At 40.4% G+C, this 20000-nt stretch overlaps 1 protein-coding gene across 41 annotated transcripts in view; it reads right to left on the bottom strand.

The window, feature by feature from the left end:
* The window catches only part of LOC147018003 (sorbin and SH3 domain-containing protein 1-like), a 329576-nt gene that overhangs the window by 16613 nt on the left and 292963 nt on the right, over positions 1 to 20000 (bottom strand). For 39 of the 41 annotated variants that reach the window (XM_085897162.1, XM_085897163.1, XM_085897184.1 and 36 more), the window contains 3 exons: positions 16644 to 16829; positions 15499 to 16377; positions 5983 to 6114 (listed from right to left, as the gene is read on the bottom strand). In XM_085897162.1, the coding sequence (XP_085753288.1) occupies positions 5983 to 6114; positions 15499 to 16377; positions 16644 to 16829 (1197 nt within the window). The remainder of the gene's footprint in view (positions 1 to 5982; positions 6115 to 15498; positions 16378 to 16643; positions 16830 to 20000) is intronic. The other 2 variants (XM_085897175.1, XM_085897199.1) reach the window with 2 other exon arrangements.

Here is a 20000-nt window from a genome sequence, read left to right as displayed (position 1 = left end):
CAATGCAAATAAACAACTTTCTAGTTTATAAAGAAAATTGTATTTAATTTTTTCAAATAAAAGTAACATTAGGGTTGCGAGGCAGTTAAAATGATACAGCTAAAGCAATCAATGAAATGTACATTGATATGAGTTACATCGCATTTACATCATAAATAGTCATTTAATCATAAAGTCATTTCAGGTTCAAGCAAGTTGATTTGCAGGACAGTGTCACTTTAAAAACAAAGGTTGATGACTGGTTATGTGACCTATATTTCAGATGTATTTCCAAAACAGAGCAAAAATAAGTGTCCAGTGAAATATGACATTTTATATCTTGACAAATGATGCATTCATGATGGATCAATGTAAATCACAGCTAAAATACAAGATAAAAAGGAGAATAATCAAAAAACAGTTTGTGGTCAGGGTAATCCATTTCCACAAAAATTCGAGAACCGCATAATAGAAGACAACGAAAAACCCAAAACCATGCACCTTGAGGTTTTATTTCTGTTTTTTTTTTATTGACAAAGGCTCAGAAAAATCCAAAGTTCCAGTCAGAGTTTGCTTCATCAGGGAATAACAGCTCAGAAAGGTGTGCTAAGATCAGAAATAATGAATATATATATATATATATATATATATATATATATATATATATATATATATATATATATATATATATATGTGTATATGAGGCGCCGCGAGGAAGAGTGATGTAAGGGACACATCGGCCATTTTGGAGTTAATGCCATATAGCACCATTTTAATCCTTACCCTATCATCCAAGCCTATCATCATCATATCATTAAAAAATGTCGCTTACATCACTCCTCCTCGCGGGGCTATATATATATATATACACTATATATATATATATATATATATATATATATATATATATATATATATATATATATATATATATATATATATATATATATATATATATATATATATATATATATATATATATATATATATATATATATATATATATATATATATATATATATATATATATATATATATATATATATATATATATATATATACACACCTATAAGCCTGGTGTTGGCTTAGTGGTTAGGGTGGTGGCTTGGGATCCCAGTGTCCTGAGTTCAAGCCCCGTTGGCTGCTGAATTAACACCAGGGGGTTGACTCAGCCTGTCATCCTTCCAAGGTCGGCGAAATGAGTGACAGTGTACTGGTCCCGGTGTATGCCCCGGTTAGAATAGGTGTACCATATCCCTGTGTGTTGTAAGAGGCAACCAGGGTTGGCGTCAGGAAGGGCATCCGGCCATAAAAAAAAACATTGCCTCACAAAAAGCCAAACCCCTGCACAGCAGGGAAAAATGGCTGTAAAAACGGTCATTTTATTTTTTTTTGTGCACATATACCTATACATATGTATACTATACATATGTATACGTATGTATATATATATATATATATATATATATATATATATATATATATATATATATATATATATATATATATATATATATATATATATATATATATATATATATATATATATATATATATATATATATATATATATATATATATATATATATATATATATATATATATATATATATATATATATATATATATATATATATATATATATATATATATATATATATATATATATATATATATATATATATATATATATATATATATATATATATATATATATATATATATATATATATATATATATATATATATATATATATATATATATATATATATATATATATATATATATATATATATATATATATATATATATATATATATATATATATATATATATATATATATATATATATATATATATATATATATATATATATATATATATATATATATATATATATATATATATATATATATATATATATATATATATATATATATATATACATATATATATATATACAATATACATACAAATATATATGCATATCTTCTTCTTCTTTCGGCTGCTCCCGTTAGGGGTCGCCACAGTGGATCATCCGTATGATCCGCATAGTGATTTGGCACATGTTTTACGCCGGATGCCCTTCCTGACGCAACCCTGGTCGCCTCTTACGACACAGGGATATGGTACACCTATTTTAACCGGGGTATACACCGGCCCAGTACACTGGTACTCACTTCGCCGACCTTGGAAGGATGACAGGCTGAGTCAACCCCCTGGTGTATTAATTCAGTGGGCCAACGGGGCTTGAACTCGGGACCTTTTGGATCCCAAGCCGCTGCCCTAACCACTGCGCCAACACCAGGCAACAAATATATATGCATATATATATATATATATATATATATACATATATATATATATATATATATACATATACATATATATACATATACATATATATATATATATATATATATATATATATATATATATATATATATATATATATATATATATATATATATATATATATATATATATATATATATATATATATATATATATATATATATATATATATATATATATATATATATATATATATATATATATATATATATATATATATATATATATACATATATATATATATATATATATATATATATATATATATATATATATATATATATATATATATATATATATATATATATATATATATATATATATATATATACAGATATATATATACAGATATATATATATATATATATATATAAAAAAATAAAAAAAAAATATATATATATATATATATATATATATATATATATATATATATATATATATATATATATATAGATATATTCCGCAGGGAGTTCAAGGTCCTCCAGCAACCCCCTTCTGGTAAAACTACGAAGATCAAGAATCACTGCTCACCTTCACTCTATCATTCCTCCTTTTTCCCCACCTTTGGAACAAACTCCCACACTATCCTCAATCCCACGATTCCCTCAAGATGTTCAAAACAGCTGTTCACCACCATCTCATATCTTCCCCCATCCAAAACCATGATCTTTTATTCCCACATTAATCCACCCCAAACTCACCTCCTTCAAATTCCCTGCTTTCCTTCCTGAAAGTCACTGTAGTGTCTATCTTGTTTATCCTGTGTACCATGTCCCATCCCTCTCCATTTCACAGATCTCTTCTTTTTTTTGTATACATTGTGGAGGCTCGTAGGAGAGCTAATATAGCTCGCATACGTTCCTCGATATTGTGTACAAAAAAGAAGTCAATGATTGACCATATCCTTGCTCTTTGAGTCCTCACCGAACGCAGACGAGAGCTTTGGCATGGGCTGCTTGCAGCCTATGTTGATCTCTGCAAAGTGTTGGATCCAGTGAATCAGGATGCCCTCTTGAGAATTCTTGGTCTTCGTGGGGTGCCACCAAAACTGATCGATCTGATGCCTGAACTGTACTCTGGTACTAAGAGTGCTGTGAGATGTGGTGATACCACCTGTGACATTTCCAGTTGTTACGAGAGTTTGTCAGGTGTGTGTGCTGGCCCCCACTCTTTTCAGCACTCGTTTGAACTGGATTCTGGGGAGGATGTCGGAGAGATCAAGCTGTGTTGCATCGTTTGGAAATGTCAAGAACTCTGATCTTAATTTCGCAGAATGATGCAGTTGTCTTTGCAGAGACTCTGGATATCCTTTTGGGGGCCCTCAAGGTGCTGAATGAGGCATCGCAGCCACTGGGATTATGGGTTTCTGGGTCAAAACTAACATCCAGGCTTTTAATGACATCTTGGATGCTGCTATATTGTCTGTACCTGTTTGTGGTGAGGATGTTGAGGTCACGGTGAGATTCACTTACCTTGGCAGTGATATTCATGTCTCTGCTGGCTGTGACTCAGAGGTCAACAGAAGTCGGGTCAGGCCTGGGAGGTCATGGATTCACTGGATCATGGGGTGTGGCACTGTCGGTACCTGTACAGGAGGACAAAAGTCTGAGTCTTAAGGTCCTTGGTGCTTTCATCTTGCTCTACGGATGTGCGACTTGGACTCTGACCAGGGATCTGAGACAGAGACTGAATTCCGTTGGTACCATGTCTCTTCGGAGAATCCTTGGCTATCACTGATCGGACTTTGTGTCCAATGAGCGGTTGCTGAGAGAGACTCAAATGAGATTTGTTTTCTCCATAGTCTATGAGCATCAGCTGCGGCTGTATGGACATGTGGCTCATTTTCCTGATCACCAGATTCTCTCAGTGAGGGAGCCTCATGAGTGGAGGAGGCCAATGGACCAACCACGTTCCTCGTGGATGCAGCAGGTTGATCAGCATCTCAAGGAGATGGGGATGGGCCAGGCATTTGCCTGAGGGATGGCTAGACGGAGTCACCTGGAGTAACGGTTGAAAGTGGATGCAGCAACGCGCTGCTCCGGCGCCTGCTCCCTTACCTGACCTGACTTGCAGTATTGTTTGCACAATCTCAACATTTCTCTCTGATAAGTGATTTTCAATAACATGGGTTTTCATTATTGTCATCATTTTCCATATGAAATTATGCTGTAAATGTCCATAAATATTAGGAAATCCAATCCCCTCCTTCATTCACCTGCTTGCCATCCCAAGCAGAACTCAAGTATGTGCCTTCAACCTGAAGAAGAAAGATGCAAACTGAAAGTTGTAGATGTCATGGAATGGAACCAAGATGGAGCACTGCATAAATCCCAGGTACCTCAGGGTGGAAGGGGTGTGGGGACCCTTTGGAACACCCTGGCATACAAAGTCCATATCAGTCAGCTGAAAGTCAGTACCCATAATGTATTCCTCAGCAATTTGGTGAATTCCAAATGGGAATTTAATGCAACAATGATTCAATCAATAGTACTCGTCCTCTGCTTTTCCATGGAGGAATATGCATGCCCAATTTAGGAAGAATCAGCCCATGTCAAGAACCTGGACCTGGTGCTAAACTCGAGTTGTTGTTACATTACTCATTGTCTGAAACAAACCAATACCAGCCGTCTATATCTGCTTCCAGGTATTCTACCTCCTGATTATAGGAGGGCAGTCATAAGCCAGATAGACCACAGATGATTAAAGGATGAGAGACTCTCTTCATGGCCATCCAGTGATCCCTCCATGCCTTGAATCCCACAGAAGCTTCCTTGAAATAGCCATCTAGTCTATTCACAAGATGGCAATTTCATCGAAGGGATGAAAGATTGTAGCTATCCTCAGAGGATGTGCTGATAAACCTTAATGGGCAAACAGAAAATCTCTCACCAGGCGCTGAACAACCATGGACAACCTGTCGCAGCCTGAACAGACGACTGTATGTGCCATAACTGGAAGGTGTAATGAAAATGTGTTGAGATGGGGAGAGAGTAAAAATGATTCCAACTCTCCATGTGGTCTTGAACCCCAGACAATGGAACATCTAATGAGATGCGGCATGTTAGATGAGGCATGTTGATTAAAGGATCTGGCAGGGGGTAATGACAGAACCCGTAAGTGTTCCCACCAATGCCAAGTCGTTGTGTGATGACACGAGATGAATGAATGAACTTGGAAGTTAAAAATGTACAATATGGCACTAACAACGGGATATAGATATCATTAAAAATCAATCATACTTCCTTCAGATATTTTAAAGTGAATCGAGATTGATCGTGTGCTGTATTTATTCCACACAGCTCAACTCCTGAGGACAGATTTTCACTCTTTGGTCTTATGCTGGATATTAAACAGCTTTTACAATTCTTTAGAAACAACAACATATACTTGAGGCAAAAAATAAAAATTAAATTCAGATAACCACAATCACACAACAAAGGTGTCCTCCATTAGGCACACAGTTAGTGGCATGCAATGCGATAGACTTTGGATGCAATTCACAAATAATGCAGTCATGTGATCAATCGTCACGAATGTATTATTTGCAAATTGTACAAAATCAATGCAAACGTTAGAAACAAGTGCAAGCACGCATTAATTCACACTGCGTGCTCATGCTGCCTTTGCAGCCAGCCATGTCAAGCTACCTTCTCGCTGGTATTGTGGAGTTGAGGGCTCACAACGTGTCTCGATGTCAGGATAGGGGAAAGAGAAGCAGGGGAAGTGTGGGATGGGGATGAGTGAAGAGAGGGTTGTGCTGTTCTTTTGGTGATCTCAGCCTAGCAGAGTGATGCAGAAAAGCTGTAAGATTTTGTGCTCAAAGCAACGAAATATGATTGTGAAAAATTAACAACACTATGTGAACTACAGCAACATAATATGTGACCAACTCTGGCAAAAGGGTTCAAAAAGTGAATTTTGCGAAACAAGGCTTTCTACCAATTTTCATGATGAAGGCAATGCACTTCAAAAATACACATTTATTTTGAAAATTGAGGTCGGTAAGTATATATATATATATATATCTATATATATATATATATATATATATATATATATATATATATATATATATATATCTATATATATATATATATATAGATATATATATCTATATATATATATATATATAGATATATATATATATATATATATATATATATATATATATATCTATATATATATATACATATATATATATATATATCTCTTTCGAACCACTGACTTACTGACACTCACTCACTGATATTAATGATCGGTACCTTTCGGGTGACGTCGAAAGCTGAAGTTTTACCTGCCGATGAAAATCGAAGCCGGTACACCAAATAATTCACAGAATCGTTGGACATTATCCATAAATGAAAATATAAATAAATGAAAAAAAATAATTGGAAAAAATGCAGGTGAGTGACCCAAGACAATGAGGAAGCATGGTCATTTAATGTGCCAATGGACATCAAAGCCAGTACACCAGGGGGAAAAAAATCACTGAACTGGCGGAAAGCATCTGTACATTAAAATAAAACGAAATGAAAATTTTTTTGAAAACAAGTGGCGGTACATTCAAAGTACACCGCCCCATGGCAAAAAAAAAAAAATCCTCGAGCATGTGACATCGCCAGGGCGCCCTCAGCGCCCGGCGATGCCGCCTTGCAGCACCTGGACTCGGAATTGGGAGGGAGTGGTGTACAAGAATTGATTGATTAATTGCATAATTAAAATAAATAAATAATACTCGAATGTAATTAATTTCTTAATCAAATGGCTGAGAGCATACCTACACCACCACTGTTTCATCAGAATCTGGAACTTTTTGAAAAATAAGTAATTCATGGAAAAATTAAATAATTAATTACTTAATCAATAAATCAAAAATACTCTTTATAGCCAAATCACTTGTTCACTGTCGTGTCCAAATATCAGCTTCTGAGCTCAAAAGGTGCCTGAGATATTGCCCAGATGAGAAATAAAATTATAATAAAAAAAATCGATAATAATTAAGTAATCATTCGATTAATTGATTAATCAATGAATCAAAAATACTCTTTATAGCCAAATCACTTGGTTAAGGCCCAGTCACACCTTGACGTTTTAGCCAGCTTATGCCGATTTTTTGAAAATTTGTCGAAAACGCTGGTACACGTCGAATACATTATGGGTAAGTTTTGATAACATTGAGAGCACGCTGAAAAACACTGCCATACGTCGTTGTACGCTGACTTTAAACGTTGAACTTTTGGGTTTTCCTCAAATTTTCCATGCTTGAAATTTTAAGACTTATGCCAGCGTATGACTCACACGTTCTGCATAACGCTGGCCATAAGTTGTAGGCACGTCACGCGATCGTTGACACACGTCGACACACGTTACTTGTGAGTTACTCAGAAGTCGAAACACGTCGAGGTAATGTTTAGCGTACCTGAAACTTATTTCTAACCTATGAGTTACGTGTTGTACTCACGTTACGAGATCGGTGACACACATCGACACACGTTACTTGAAAGGTACTCATAAGTCGAAACACGTCAAGGTAATGGTTAGCGTCAGTGTTCCAGACTCCCTGGTTTTTTTTTTTTAGTTTTTTTTTTTTTCTTCCTTCTTTCGCTATGATGGTGATTTTGACACTTCGATTTATAGTGCGGTTATAATATAATATAATTAATAGGCTGCCGCTCAACGATTTAAATCATAACCGCACTGTACACTGAACACCGTCATACCGTAGGAAAAAAAAAAACGGGAGTCTGGAACACTGACGCTAACCATTACCTTGACGTGTTTCGACTTATGAGTACCTTTCAAGTAACGTGTGTCGACGTGTGTCAACGATCGCATATCGTGCGTACAACCTATTCCCATCGCATGCGGAGCGCGTGTCATACGGCAAGTACGTCGTAAAATTTTCAACATGTTTAAAATTACAAGATGTACTCCACTTAATACGACGTATGATAGCGTACTTTAGCGTTCTATTCACGTATACCAAACTTACCCATACCGTATTCGACGTGCGCCAGCGTTTTAGACGCATTTTTCAGAGGTAGGCATACGCTGGCAAGATCGCCAAGGTGTGACTGCGATGTTGACACTTCCATTTCTGTGGCGGTTATGATTTAAATCGTTGTGCGGCAGCCTTTTCATAACCTACGCCATGTCATCGTCGGCGATACGTGCAGTGCGCTATGCCTAAGTTAGACTATCGTTGGGCATAGGTTGTGAAGGCCGACAACAGGTTCAGCATTCGTTGGTATAAGTTATCTATAACACAACGAAACATTCTGTGTCCGTTACTAATACGTTATGCATAAGACCAAGTCGTTATGAATACGTCCGAATCTTTTAAAAATATATCAAAAGTTCAACGTAAGCCAACGTTTTACATACATTTTAATACGTTGCCATTGCTGGCTAAAACGTCAAGGTGTGACTGGGCCTTTACTGATATGTCCAAATTTCAGCTTCCAAGCTCAAAGGATGGCTGAGATATCGCCCAGAAAGGAAGACAGAAAATAATGAATTGGTTGAATAATTATAATCAATCAATAAATCTATACCAATAAAAGGTAGTGTGTGTGTGTGTGTGTGTGTGTGTGTCTCCTCCATAACTCCAAAACCATAAAACCTCGCAGTCTGAAACTTTGAATGCATCCGAAGAAAACACCTCCTGAAAACCAACCTCCCCCCCCCCTCCAAAAAAAAAATAAAAAAAACAACTGAGTCCTCCCTTCTTTCGGCATATATGTATATATATATATATATATATATATATATATATATATATATATATATATATCTATATGTATATGTATGTATGTATGTATGTGTATATATATATATATATATATATATATATATATATATATATATATATATGTGTATATGTGTATTTAAACTGTTGTGGGCTGTGGGTCAGTGGCGAGAATGACCACGAGGTGCGGAAAGCTTGCGTCGTCTCCGACTAATCTCCCCGGAATTTTAGGCCGTCGCTCGGATAACTCCGGGAGCCGGCGGGTCGTTCAACCGACCGTAGTTGCCAATATCTCAACCGCATTGCGTAGGGTCTATTTGTCTATAACCAATTTACCTAATTAACTACGCGATTTCGACTACCGGGGAAACACGCCCTCGGCACATCTTGCTCGAACCGGGTCACTCTACCGGCTGCAGTAGAGTTCCAACTACCGAATACCAACTCCGGTTCAGGTGCAGCAGAGCGGAAACTGCCAAAGCCGTGCCGGCTGGAATGAACGGATTATCGGGTATAAAAACCTGGCTAAATTCAGATCTGAACCATGGTGGACCAATGCAAGAAGGAATGGACACGGACTGGGAACATTTCTAACAAGTTTTATTTACAGTAAAAGACAAAGGCAAGACTTAACGTGAATATGCAAGCAAGGAATATTTACAATGATCCAAAAACACTTATTCAGTTCTACTTAAAGACAGGCCCATACGCAGACACACACACAACCCAGAGTTCTTTATTGGACCCTCGCAGCCGAGGAGAGAGACAAGCTGGGGGTCAGAGTTCGGATGGGTACCTAGCCGTCGGAGAAAGGGGGTACTCCGTGCTGTGGCACCTGACAATGTCGCTCGTTTGGTCCCCAGTCGCGCGTGGGACTCGAGGTTCGTGGCGGAGCTCGGGTGGTGAATGGCCAGGGTCCACGGAGGGGGGTCGGGGTCGCTCTTTCCTTCCCTGTAGAGGGCCAGCAGAGACACGTTCGCCGCCTCGACGACCTTCTGCTCAACCCTCATGACAGCCCTCGTAACAACCACTGTTACCACCCCTTCGTAACAGCCTTCGTAACCCCTTCGTAACAGCAAATACCCCTATCGTGACAGCAAAAACCCACCAAAACTCTGCTCTCAGAGAGTGCTCGGGGATTTTTTGAACCTCCCTCAACGGGGAGGGCCCTTGGTGAAACACACCTCGCTGTCCGCCTTTGATTTGACAGGGTCCAATCTCGGGTGGTGAACAATCGGGGACTACGGAGGGAGGTCAGGGTCACTCTGTCCTTCCTTAAAACTCCTCGTAGCATCCACCGTGAAACTCCAGAACCCCGTACAGCCACCGTGAAACAACACTGACTGCTTACAGCTACCGTGAAAGCAAACTCGACCCGTTACAGCCACCGTGAAAGCAAACTCGACCGGACCCTTTTTACAGAGAGTCTCGGAGATTTATTGGCCTCTCTCCACGGGGAGGGGCCCTTGGCGAAAACGAACCTCGCTGTCCGCCTCTGATTGGACAGGGTCCTTCAGCCCACCTTTCCGAGGCGGAGCCTCGGCCCCTGCCAGGAGACCCCAGTTACTTCTCCACGTGGCTTCGCTCTCGACGAGTAACAGTGTCAGCGCCGCGAAGGTCATCGGACAAGAGTTACAACGTTCGTGGGAGCCAAGAACTGGAACCGCGAGACCCCCTCTGTGGGAGCCGAGAACGAGACCCCCTCTCAGCAAGTCAAGGTACGAGCAGCCAGCGGGTGGTGACGGAGTGTCATGGACTGAAGGGGTCATGCAGCTTGGATGGTTTATTAGATGTAATCACCTAACTAAAAGAAATCGCAACGCACGCCTTTGATTCTCCCACTAGACAAAAGAAAGGGGATCTGACTACATACATACTTCGGCCTAGGTCACATTTGCCACAGCGGCCGTGGGGTCTCCAAAATCAACGGCCACTAGCAATTATACGGTGGCCGCAGTATTTCCACGGTCACACAATGTAGCAGTCACATATGTTTTTATTTTTCGGGGAGCCGCATGGCGTATTTATAAATTGTGGAGACCGAAAATGTGGGGTTGCCGTACGGTCTTTGACTTGATGTTGCAAGGTGACCTTAAGGGGGCCCTGCGGCGGCGATATAATTTTCAAGGCAGACGCAAGGTAGCATCAAGGTGTCCGCAAGGCGACCGCAGGCGAACGTGCGGCCAGATGGACGATAACGAAAGGGTTCATTTTTTTATTTTTTTTTACCAGTTCTTTTGTTTCGGCTTGTCAAATTGCTACGGTGAACGTAGAAATGAAAAGAGTTATAACTCCGTGCTATAATTCCACGGCGACCTTACGGCCTGTAAAATATAGCCAAACGGCGTACGGCCACCGTATCCTCGCCATCGAGCAAATGTGACTTAAGCCTTAACGATATAACTGACTTTTGGGACATCTGTATGTTGAATGCAAATGGTTTCCACATCCGTAACAATGTATATATATATATATATATATATATATATATATATATATATATATATATATATATATATATATATATATCTATATATCTATATATCTATATATATATATATCTATATATATATATATATATATATCTATATATATATATATATATATCTATATATATATCTATATATATATATATATATCTATATCTATATATATATATATATATCTATATATATATATATATATATATATATATATATATATATATATATATATATATATATATCTATATATATATATATATATATATCTCTCTATATATATATATATATATATATATATATATATATATATATATATATATATATATATATATATATATATATATATATATATATATATATATATATATATATATATATATATATATATATATATATATATATATATATATATATATATATATATATATATATCTCTCTCTCTATATATATATATATATATATATATATATATATATATATATATATATATATATGTATATATGTATATATATATATATATATATATATATATATATATATATATATATATATATATATATATATATATATATATATATTGTTGTGGTTGACCAAATTCGCAAACCACCATTCAGGTCCCTTAGGTGAGATATCTCGGTAAGTATATGTGTAGTTAGGCCCAAACCCGTTGTCTAGAGGGAATAAATGTCATTCATGAGGGCTGCGACTCTTCAGGATAGCCGTTTTTCTTTTACTATCTTTATTTTGGACCAACCGCCATTATTACCACCACCAACCACGTCTCAACAGCCATCACAACAACAACCACCAACCACAACGCCGCTTCACCACAACCGCCACGACCTTTACCGTCACAACTCACCACCATCGCATCACCATCATCTCGCGCCACTCGTGGGCACCGATGCTGGACTCGTGTAGAGCGCGCACCGAGCAGCGTGTTCAAAAGCATCGCGGACTTTCCGCAGAAAAACGGATCAAAAACGACTCACGCCCACTTTTGTTCCGTCCAATCGGTGAGCGAGGGGCGATTTGGCCCCGCCTCCAGGGCGTTGGAGGGCGGTCGCTATATGCAAATTCATGGATCAAAAAGCATTCACGCCCACTTTTCCTCGGGCCAATGGGGAGCCAGCAAGAGAGGTGAAAGGTCGGAGGCAGAGGGTCCAAGATGAAGGAGCGAGGCCACGGGGGATATAAGGGGCCGCGTTCGTCAGTCGAGGCAGTTCAGTTCGCAGGAGGAAGAGTTCAGTTCGCAGGAGGAAGAGTTGAGTTGGAAGCGGAGAAGCAGTTCGCAGTGGGCAGTTCGCAGTTGGGAGTCCGCGGAGTCGGAGTGAAGAGGACGGAGCTGTGGAGAGGCGGCGGCGGCGAAGGCGGTTGAGGGGGTGCTCGCGTCGGATTCGGGGAACTGCGGAGAGAAAGGCCAGCGGCGCGACCGAGGTCGTGGTGGAGACGCTCGTCGCGGGACCCGCGATTTTGTGAAATCCTCCTTTCCCTGAGCATCAGCAACCCCCTCCTGTTTCCCCCGCGCTGAGATAGTGCGACAAAAGGGGGCCCCCTTCCCACCCCGTACCAGACACTGTCCGCGAGGCCCGCGGAGTTGAGGCACCACCGCCGCTCCGCGTCTCATCATCAGACGGGTAGGCCTGACATGGTCTCGGCCCCAGGCCCGCCTACCCCCTCATCCTGGAGGGTGGTTCTCTTTTCTTTTGCTTTGGGAATGTGTGTTGTCGGCGCCGTCTGTGAAGTAAAATTGTATAAGTGTTGCCGTGTGCTCGCGTAGTCGGTATTAGATCTGCATTGTCGCATTTGCTTTTTGTCTTCTTCTTTTCCATGTGCTTTTGGTGGAATTGTATATGTGTGCTTTCCGTTCATCGCGAAATAAATGTGCTTATTATTGAACTGTTTTCCCGCTTCGCTTCGTCATTTCTTTCATTGAATCCTCATCTTGCTTCACGTAAAGGGTTGGTCGTGGGTTAAGACGCCCGATAATTAATCGAACCGTCGAGGTCGATGAATAACACCGCTCGGTTATCCCGATAGTACGGAACGGGTCGCTTAAGTGGCCCGTGTCCGAAGTCGACCTGCGGCGAGGTGCGATCGCCCGGTCTACCCTCCGTGTGGGTACTTAGGTAGGTCGAATTTGGCGAGCAACCCTATCCCATGCGGGGGCCGATTGGCACGATCGCGGTGAGACCGAAAGGTCCACCCGTGACTGGTTCCCGGCGTTAGTCCGAGAGGGTCACGACTGGATTGTCTGTCCGGTGGGCGACGTGCCGCGATTCGAGTTACGTGGCCGTTCTCACGCCGGCGGGCGCAAATCCGCAACAATATATATATATATATATATATATATATATATATATATATATATATATATATATCTATATATCTATATATCTATATATATATATCTATATATCTATATATATATATATATATATATATATATATATATATATATATATATATATATATATATATATATATATATATATATATATATATATATATATATATCTATATATATATATATATATATATATATATATATATATATATATATATATATATATCTATATATATCTATATATATCTATATATATCTATATATATATCTATATCTATCTATATATATCTATATATATATATATATATATATATATATATATATATATATATATATATATATATATATATATATATATATATATATATATATATATATATATATATATATATATATATATATATATAAATATATATATAGATATCACAATTGACAGGAGCTCGTTTCTTCATTTGTAAATTATAACATCGATGCAATGATTATGCATTTATAAAATCCAAACGCTATTTATTCATCTTTCTATAATCGATGCGAGAGGAGATTGTAAGCTGCCGCAAACAACACCGATGGCTGTCATGAACAGCACAAAGGTAAAACTAACGTGTCTTCCGTCTCTCTTGGATGTGTGTTACAATTGCCGACAGTATTCAGTGCAGTAACATGCTGCACAGGTTTGTTATCTCTATCGATATATTTAGGTTATCTCTGCAAAATAAGCTCAGTGAGTCCCAGTGTCCGGTCATCTATCCATATATACGTATCCATCCATCCATCCATTGGAACCATACTCTGACAGAGCGTCGGTGCTGCCGAATCAGTCTCCTTGGCTACTGGGTACAATCCTGGGCGGGTTGCCACTCCGACGCAGGATACTCGAATGACTCGATCATCCCAGTAAGCTGGTACTCATTTTGCCGACCTCGGAAGGATGGCAGGCTGAGTCGACCCCTGGCGAAGTAATTCAGCGGGCAACGACGCTTGAACTCAGGACCCTTGGATCCCAAACCACCACCCTAACCACTGAGCCAACACCACGCTTCATTATATACATATTTATGCCCGTTAACATTTGACTGAAACGTCATCTCCTCGCAAACTGCATGACCCATTTGGACCAAATTTGGTATGATGCATCAGGACAGCACGGCCTCTTGGGCTTGTACTCCCCATCCAGATGCACCCCCTATACAAGAGGTTTAAGGGGGGTTTTGCCCCAAATATTGTTATTTTATTCAAAAATCTCAGAAACTGACAACCGGATCCAGACGAAATTGGCCATGCAGCATAGGGACAATGGCCTAACTTTAAGTTGTGCTCCCCATCTTTCAACCCTTGTTATAAAACTTTTTTTGACTTTTGTATCGATATAATATTCAACCTCGGTTTTAATGAAAATGAAGTTATGTATTCTGGTGGAAAGTCAACCTTATCCAAATACTACTTTTGAACGATTTTCTCACTGTAGTTTGTTTTGTACACATGCAAACACAAATGCCAGAGTATGCCACATATGTTTAATGTCCTTCAGATTTTCTGCTGAAGTTTGAATATACTTTAAAACCTCCTTGAGAAAGATGTATCGTACTTGCTGATTATATGCTGCACTCCTTTTATGCACTTCAGGTCCTTGTCCTTCTTCAATCACCAGAGTCATGAGATCAGCTGCAGGATTTTCACTTCTGTTCCCCAGAGTTGCCATCTGCCTTGCATTGTCCACAATCCCCAGTTCTTTGCCTTCGCTTTCACTTCTGTGATTGATTACTGTTGCCTCTTGGAGCGGGAGGGACCACACTGGATTGTGATCTTCGTTGTTTTCACCAACATTTTCAACCAGCTTTCTATATTCCTTGTCTTTAAGGATGTGTCCAGTACTTGGCCAGGATTCTAACGCAGTGACTCCAACTTTTCCTTCTCTGAATCCCTGACCCGAACCTGGACTTCTCGATTTCATGACTGGACTTCTCGACTTCATGTTGTGTTGCTCTAATGAAGTTTCATGAGGACAGTTTTGGTCAGAAAACCGGATGGTGTGGGCCTTTACTTCCTGAGGTCTGTAACTTGTGTGAATGTCTGAGGCAGAATGGGTGCCAGAAGAGAGATTGATATGTAATGGAGAGTTGCGGCTTTTAAGATCAGGACTCTTACAGTTCCTTGGCAGTTGTACAGATGTAAGGCAAGGAGTGTGATTAAGGGTCTGCCCAGCAAGGTGAGCACCCTCAAACTCGGGAGAGGGAGAAGTATGAAGGTTTGGATCTGTCCAGGCTGAGCCAAAACTATCAGGGTGTGGGTAGGGTGGAGGGGTTGGAGTGTTGCTGGGGGTAGTAAAGGGGGGTGAAGGGACACCCAGAGTTAGCGATATCCATTCAGAAGTTACTGCCTGAAGTGCAGCCATTTTGACAGGGTCCATAGTGGTGGGCTGGAAATGCGAGGGAAGAGGGGGCGGTGTGGGTAGCCGGCCAAAGGCCTGAAGGCAGTGGAGAGGGAAGCAAGATTGAAAGGTGGTGAGAGAAAAATATCAAAAGCACACAAGGAATATGCAGAAACATGGCAACTCCAGAAACTTTGGAATAGCAATGGAAAGCATACAGGATTTAGTTTGCTGGTTTTCTTTTTTACAATTTTTTTCATCGAAGTTTATTTCAAAGAATATTAATTAAAAAAAACAATAGCATTGACATAGAGTATACTATATTCAAACAATGAAGTCAGCTGCACACTGTTTTTGTCTACCTTGTTTTCTGTAGTTAGATTGGAACTGTGAAGAGGAGGGTCAGGATAGTCCACACCATTCTTGACTCTTGGTTGCTTGAGGACATCTACATAAGCAACGGGGAAGATTCCCTGTCGATTTGACCCTGGTATACGACCCTCGTACCAGTTCTCATCCACACGACGAATGAGTGCGATTTTTTCTCCCTGATGCACAAAAAACACGAATTGTGAATCCTTCCTGTGCAAATCCCATTAATATCATCTTGTGGAAATATATATGTATATACACAGTTTATGTATGTATATATTATATCCAGTATATGTATGTATATGTATGTATATATATATATATATATATATATATATATATATATATATATATATATAAACATTTTTTTTTTTTTTTGTATACCTTGGTCGAGGCTCGTATGAGAGCTAACACACAACTCACAGCAAGGAGGCATGAGACAAGAGGGGCGGGAGTGGAAGGGACAAAACAGTGGGGAACAGACACATTAGGTGAACTGTGGAAGGGAGAGGGATGGGGATGGGACAGGGAACATGGCGAAGAGAAGATGGACATTTCAGGGACTTTCAGGAAGGAAAGCAGGAGAAATGAAGGAAGTGGGCTTGGGTGGATTATTGGGGGTAGAAAAGATCGAGGATTTGGATGGGGAAAGATAAGAGGTGGTGGTGAACAGCTGTTTTGAAAGCCTGCAGGGAAGAATGGGAAAGAATAGAGTGAGGAAGTTTACTCCAAAGGCGGGGAAAAAGAGGAATGAAAGAGTGAAGATGAGCAGTGATTCGTGATTTTGGTAGTTTTACCAGAAGGGGGTTGTTGGCGGACCTTGAGCGCCCTGTGGAAATGTGGTGGGGACAAATCGCAGAGAGAGCAGGGGGGGCAAGGCTGGAGAGGGGTCGGTAGAAGACAGAAAGACCACCGACCAACCTGCGGTGATTGAGTGAGAGGCCCAAAGACTCAGCTTCACTGCGGGAGATGCCAATGATCCTAAATGCCCTGGTTTCGACAGCGTGAAGCCGAGAAAGGTGGGAGGCAGGAGCACCAGCCCAGAGGGGAGAGCAGTACTCCATCAGGCTACGGACAAAAGCTTTGTAAGTGGTCAGGAGCTCAAGAGGGCCCAGGAAGGACTTTGCACGACGGAGGATTCCCAGTCGGCGACTGGCTTTTGAAGCGAGGTTGGAAATGTGACTTTCCCAGGAAAGGTCATGGCAGATAGTGAGACCGAGAAGCTTGAAGGAAAAGACTTCTTCCAGAGGATTGTTGAGAAAGTGGATGGGGGGGTTTTGTAAACGGTCCTTTCGAAGAGACATAGTGAGAGTGTGAGATTTGTCTGGATTGAAAGACATGTTCCACATGTTGGACCAGTTTGTGATTTTATCCAGATCTGCAGTGAGTGAAGAAGCTGCTGCTTGCCGGTCTGAGGGATGACAGATGGTACGGCAGAGGGTGGAGTCGTCGGCAAAGAGAAATAGAGGATTTTCCAGAGAGTCCGAGAGATCATTGATGAAAACCGGAAAAAGAACAGGGCCCAGAACGCTACCTTGAGGAACTCCAGCCTGCACAGGAAGAGGGGATGAAAGAACTCCATTTAGGGCCACACGTTGACTGCGACAGGAGAGGAAGTCTGCGAGCCATGAGTGGAGATGGCCTTGAATACCATGGGAAGAGAGTTTGGTGAGTAGGGCAGGGTGCCAGACTGTGTCAAAAGCACGTGATATGTCCAGGGATACGGCTCGGATTTCCTGTCTGGCATTGAGAACCTCCATCCATTGATTGGAGAGCAGAAGCAGCATATCCAGGGTAGAGTGACCTGGTCTGAAACCAAATTGATGATTGGAAATCAAGCCATTGGAGAAGAGGAAGGATTTCATGTCTGAAGCGATGATGGATTCCATCACCTTGCTGATGATTGGGAGAAGGCTGATTGGTCTGTAGTTATAGGGATCTGTTTTTGCACCTTTTTATGCAGGGCAGTGATGTTAGCAGATTTCCAAGCAGATGGCAGATGACCTTGGGCAAATGAGAGGGTGAATAGAACAGAGAGAGGGTGAGCAAGAGCAGAAGAGCAGGCTTTGAGGACACGTGGGCTGATGCCGTCTGGACCGGTTGCAGAATCTGACTCGAGGTTTGAAAGCAAGCTCTCCACCTTGTCAGGAGAAAAGGATACAGAGTCCAGGGACAGTTGGGTGCGACTGGGTAAAGTGGGTAGAGATAGTGATGGGTTTAGGACACAAGATTTAGCTGCAAACACCGAGTTTAGACATTCAGCTTTATCACGTGTGGAATCAGCAGTGCGGCCATTTGAGGTAAGGGAGGGGATGGAGGGGGAACATACACCAGAAACAGATTTGATTAAATGCCACCAGGATTTTGAGGAGGGAGAGAGGTTTGAGAGTTCAGACTTGAGATGAGAAAGATGTTGTTTTCTGGCTCTCCTGAGGGTAGATACACACTTGTTCCAAGCTTTGTGGAAAGAACTGAGATTGCCCTCAGTTGGGTTTGCTTTCCATGAGGCAAAGGCAAGTTGTTTCAGGACAACTGCCTCGCCACAAGCTTCAGTAAACCAAGGGCGGGAGGAAGGGTAAGACAACTGAACACGAGAGGGGATAAATCTGTGCATGAGGGAGAGCAAGTTTCTTTGAAAGAATTCCCAGGATGAGTTGATGTTTGAGAAAGTAGTGATAGGAGACCAGTCTGTAAGTTTGATGGCTGCTCGGAGACTCTGCCAGTCGGCTTGAGTGAAATGCCAGACTCGACGGCGATGAGGTGGTTCTCTGATAACAGCCAGAGAGATGTCCACTTTGACAAGGACGTGGTCAGAAGAACCAATGGAGCGAAGGAAGAGCAGCAGATATTGTCAGGGAAATTTGTCAAAATCAGATCCAGAAGAGATGGAGTACCATTGGTTGAGATCCGGGTCGGGAAGTTGACCGATTGAGTCAGTCCCAATGAGTCACAGAAAGCTTTTGCTGAGGTGCCATGGCAGGTGAGAGAGGTACCCACACCTAGCCAACTGGCGTGATGACAATTGAAGTCACCACACAAGAGGAAGAGAGTTTGGATGAGAAGATAGAAGATGGTCCATGTTTTCGGATAGTGAGGTGTAGATGGAGTTATCACTGTTCGGTGGACGGTACAGTACACATATAAACATGAGGTGGGAGTGGAGGGGAAGCCGAAGCCAGAGGTATTCCTGGGGGTGTGGGGGAGTGAGAGCAGTGCATGGAGAGTGAGGAATAGAGTCTTTGATGAAGAGAGCAACACCTCCACCAGGACGAGGCTCAGGTCTGTCATACCGTAAGAGGGAGTAACCAGGGAGAGATACTTGGGAGTCAGACACGTCTTGGGAGAGG

This window comes from Eptatretus burgeri, chromosome 10 (genome assembly GCF_056783735.1).
Source record: "Eptatretus burgeri isolate ZD-2024b chromosome 10, Ebu_testis_v1, whole genome shotgun sequence".
Lineage (NCBI taxonomy): Eukaryota > Metazoa > Chordata > Myxini > Myxiniformes > Myxinidae > Eptatretus > Eptatretus burgeri.
This window is presented reverse-complemented; position numbering and strand designations above follow the sequence as displayed.